Here is a 4,708-nt window from a genome sequence, read left to right as displayed (position 1 = left end):
TGAGCCAACGTACTTTTGCCTTGCATTCCACGGACTTGGTTGCTTTCTGAATTGCATCATAGTAGTTGCCTCCTCCTGAAAATGTTATTCATGTCATAATCTCTTCCTATATATTTCTCATGAGTTATGCATTTAAGGCACCTCCTCACTCAAAAGCCTGCAAGTTGTGGGTTCTTTAAACTAATCGAGAAGGTGTCAAACCAGCTGCAACCAATGGGTTCAACTGTCAAAAGAATGTTTATTATCACCTCTCTTCTTATCATAGGGATTTGGTCTTCTCAGATCACATGCCGCATGTTAAGTGACTTGTCCATGTCAGAGAAACATGAAATGTGGATGGTACGTTATGGACGGGTGTACAAAGATGACACAGAGAAGGAAATGCGCTTCAAGATATTTAAGGACAACATGGAATTCATAGAATCATTCAACAGTGGTGGGAATCATCCTTACAAAGTAGGTGCTAACGCATTTGCGGACCAAACAAATGAAGAGTTCAAAGCAGCTCGTAATGGTTACAAGTTTTCAACAAACAAAAAATTAGATCAAACAACACCATTTAGGTATGAAAATGTGACTGTAGTGCCACCTAGCATGGATTGGAGAAAGAAAGGAGCTGTTACCCAAGTTAAAGATCAAGGCCAATGTGGTAAGTTGATTAACGAAATGTTGTTGAATATTTAAAAATAACAAATAATTAAAAAATAAAAAGTAAAAAAACCACAACATGAACAAGTGATTTTTCAACTCTTGGCTACACATACATGCATATTTATTTAGTGTTTTGTAATCAACAGGAAGCTGTTGGGCGTTTTCAACTATAGCTGCTACTGAAGGGATTACTCAACTCAGTACTGGAAAATTGATTTCACTTTCTGAGCAAGAGCTAGTGGACTGTGACAGGAGTGGTGAAGATGAAGGATGTGAGGGTGGCGAGATGGAAGATGGCTTTGAATTTATAATAAAAAACAAAGGCATCAACACTGAGGCAGCTTACCCGTATCAAGCAGCGGATGGAACCTGCAACACAAAGGAGGAAGCAATTTATGCGGCCAAGATTAGTGGGTACGAAAAAGTTCCAGCCAACAGTGAAAAGGCACTGTTACAGGCAGTGGCCAATCAACCCATATCTGTGTCCATTGATGCTAGTGGCTACGCTTTTCAGCTCTATTCAAGTGGAATTTTTACTGGGGATTGCGGAACCGATCTTGATCATGGTGTTACAGCAGTTGGGTATGGGGTAACTGATGATGGAATGAAGTATTGGTTGGTTAAAAACTCGTGGGGTGCCAGCTGGGGAGATGGTGGATACATAATGATGCAAAGAGATGTTAGTGCCAAACAAGGTCTATGTGGAATAGCTATGGATTCATCGTATCCAACTGCTTAGGTGTTTCCAGATTATACTAGTTATAACTTGAACAAAACGCATTTGTTTGGGAAGTCCAAAATGTTCACTTTTTATTCTGTTCATTGTAATATATGTGATGCAACACTCGTGTATAGTAAGTCTAATCTATGGAAAGGGTCTGATTATTGTAATCTGAGGCCTATTGTCTACGTATCCGATTTTCATGGTTTGAGTTCAGGTCCAAGTTCAATTGTGTTAACCTTGAACCCAACTTATTCCGTCCGAATTAAAATTTTGGTTTGATCCAAGAAGAAGAAAATGCCAGAGGTCTAGGTTTGGTAGTCCAATTCATTTGCATCATTTATAATACCTCTATATACATAGGTCTCGGGAAAAGGGTTGGTCTACTTCACAATCACCTCTTCATTAACTTGTCTACGGTTTTCATGAGCTGATTGCTCTCTCAACGTTCTTGTTAAAATCAAACATCGGCTAGTCTTGACCGGTTTCCCTTTATATACATTGGAACCTCTTTTCTTTCTTCAATGGTTCTTTTGAAGAATAAACATGAGGTTCCACATACTCAGTTCCTTTGACTTTGGTCTTTAAAAACTACTATTCTCCACACTTGATGTAAAAGTGTCTTAAAATCCAACATGTGACCTAGACTGGCGTGTAAGAGAATGGATCGGTTAAACATTCCATTAGGGAGCCTGGTCTTGACTTTTCTGTGTGGTATTCATCCTCGTCGATTCTTCCCCTCGTTCTTTGTCATGGAGTAAACCTAGAGGAGGCATGGTAAAATGTGCCTTAAATTTCCGTTACATAAGATAAATATGAGAGATGTTTTAATCGAGATGAATTTACACAATTGTTTTTTGGAACGTAAACATATGCTCACAACTTAGACCGATGATAAGAAAGAACGACTAAATGATTTGATTGTTTTATCTCTTACAAATTTGCACCTATCAAATGAAATTCTTCGGGAGTTATAGCGAAACTAAAAGGTTGTTTTTGACAAAACTTAAAGCATATCCAAAACCTTTACAAAAGATCTTCGGGTACATAAAATTTCCTTCTAAAGGTTATTTTTGTTCGAGTAAATCAGTTAAGATCATGGTTATGGAATATTTATTTAATGAAGCAAATTATATTTCCATATTTTAAAGTCGTTATGTTCATCCTTAATTGCTCTGTATATCCCTCCTCACCCCTCAACCATTGTGTTCTCTATTATCTTCCTATGTCATAGGTTTTATATACAAGTGGCCAAACCACCCGCAACTCCGCCCTAAAGACCTTGTTTAGTATTGTTTTCAACATGGTTTGTCCACATATCTATCTAAGCATCTTCATTTCTACAATTTCTAACTTTTTTTTCATGGACCTTTCTTTGCGCCCAACACTTTGACTCATACACCATAATTGGTGTGAAGGCTAAGACAATGAATGTCTTTCAATTTTAGGATTTCCTAACTTAGAAGGACCTCGTGACACCAATACTCCGCAAACATTTCCCAAGACCGCGCAAGCAGCACCGGTTTGGCGAGCGTATGAGTGAGTTGAGTGAGGAAGTGAGGCCCTAAGGAAGCGTAGGGAGAGCCGTACTAAGCCTATCACCCCCTGCTCTTCTCTTTCAACCCTAATAAGGGGTTAAGACCTTACAACTAGATTGGAGATGATCCCTTCTTTCTCCTACGAGACCCATCCAGGGGAATCTTACACTGCACGCAAAGAACCCCCCGATGGGTACACGAAAGTGACAAAGTTGCTTTGACTACAGAACCATACCTGTCTGTTGCAGCAAATTGGATAATGAATAGGACCCAACGAGCTGAAAGAATCAATCCCATCCTGAAGCGAGAAAAGCCCTTTCTATCTTCTTAGTCAAGTGAGCTAGCTGCAATCAAACTAAAGCCTTTTCCCTAGGCTAAATTAGCCTTATAGATAGTTTTAGGGAGATAGGGAAGGAAATCTTTTTTTGATCAATCGCCTACCCGAAGGCTCTCCTCTCTCCCTCTTTTTTAGCCAACACCATCAACCCCATTTTTTGGTCCCAGTACTGAAAGATGCAACTTCTGAACCAAGTCCTCCTATGAACCTCTCCCCGCCTAAAGGATAGGATAGATTACGACCTTGGTTTTAGCTACTGATGATGGAGCCACTTTATGGACCAGAACCGACAACTTTCCGCTTCTGGCCTGTCTTTATGTTATTAGTCATGTCATAATTGATCTCTCCTACTTCTATCTGAATCATGGAGCCTAAAGTACTTGAAATTATTATTTTTGGTACCATTTGTGCCACAATGTTATTTGGAAAACCMCCCCCCCCCCATCAATCTGCTCCCTACTAAAATTACACCATATGCATGTATGTATATATGTATGTAAGTAAATCATATAATACTCGTTTCTCTCGAGTAAAATGTATCAAACTTGCACCTCTTGAGAAACCATATAAAAGAGTTGCAGGGTAAATCATGACACTATCTTGTAATTTTATAGTTTTCTTATAAAGCCATTTTTTTAAGTATATAATATTTATATATATCAAATAGAACAAATAAACTCACACACCCTCCTCACCTTTGGTGAGGTTTGAACCCTTAACCTCCTAGAAGGCTAAGGACTCACATACCGCTAGGCTAAAGACCATTTGATAAAGCCATGTTGGAAATATGAACGAGATGCATTGCCAATAGACTGAATAAAACTTTCGTTCATATCCCCACCTAAACAAATTAACTAACCATTGTATTAGAACCAATTAACCGTAGTGCAACTTTCATTGGTTACAAATCAACCAATTAAAATACGGTATCTGTTATGATCAATTGATTAATCGCGTGATTTTAATTCAAGGCAACAAACCCCAGTCAAAAACTAGACTACAAGACAAAACATAAATCTGATGTAAACGGTAAAACTAAACTAAGAAAACTGTAAAGGGAGATCCAAGGAGTATCACTCTCCAAAAATCATTTTTAACCTAGAAAACAACAAAATATTTTAAGAAATAATGCATAAAATAAATAAAGCAAAAATGTGCAGGAAGAAGATAAATAAGGAGATACAAAAGTAAAAAGATGAACAAAATCATGAATTATATGGATAAGGTAAAAAGATACAACATAGTTGATTGTAAAATAAGAACCAAAAAAGCTTTCATCTCATCTAGAAATCCCGTATCTAAAATACAGGAAATGAAGGAATCAACCAGCTGTCAACTGTTAAACTGATTTCATTATCTGAGCAAGAACTAGTTGATTGTGATACAAGTGGTGAAGATCAAGGCTGTAATGGTGGTCTTATGGACCAGGCCTTCAAATTCATTATTCAAAACAAGGGCCTA

The 4,708-nt window shown here is 37.9% G+C and overlaps 1 protein-coding gene across 1 annotated transcript; it reads left to right on the top strand.

Moving 5' to 3' along the window:
* Positions 1 to 213: 213 nt before the first annotated feature.
* LOC112523282 (senescence-specific cysteine protease SAG39-like) lies at positions 214 to 1,390 on the top strand. Its single transcript, XM_025132812.1, has 2 exons — positions 214 to 649; positions 798 to 1,390. Exons 1-2 carry the CDS (start codon positions 214 to 216, stop codon positions 1,388 to 1,390), a joined length of 1,029 nt encoding a protein of 342 aa, XP_024988580.1.
* The last annotated feature ends 3,318 nt before the right edge of the window (positions 1,391 to 4,708 follow it).

This window comes from Cynara cardunculus (assembly GCF_001531365.2).
Source record: "Cynara cardunculus var. scolymus isolate 2C chromosome LG 12, CcrdV1, whole genome shotgun sequence".
NCBI lineage: Eukaryota > Viridiplantae > Streptophyta > Magnoliopsida > Asterales > Asteraceae > Cynara > Cynara cardunculus.
This window is presented reverse-complemented; position numbering and strand designations above follow the sequence as displayed.

Coding starts and splice junctions, on each gene's coding strand:
- LOC112523282 (XM_025132812.1), top strand. CDS start 214: ATGGGTTCAACTGTCAAAAGAATGTTTATTATCACCTCTCTTCTTATC. Junction 650..797: donor TAAAGATCAAGGCCAATGTG/GTAAGTTGATTA, acceptor TGTAATCAACAG/GAAGCTGTTGGGCGTTTTCA.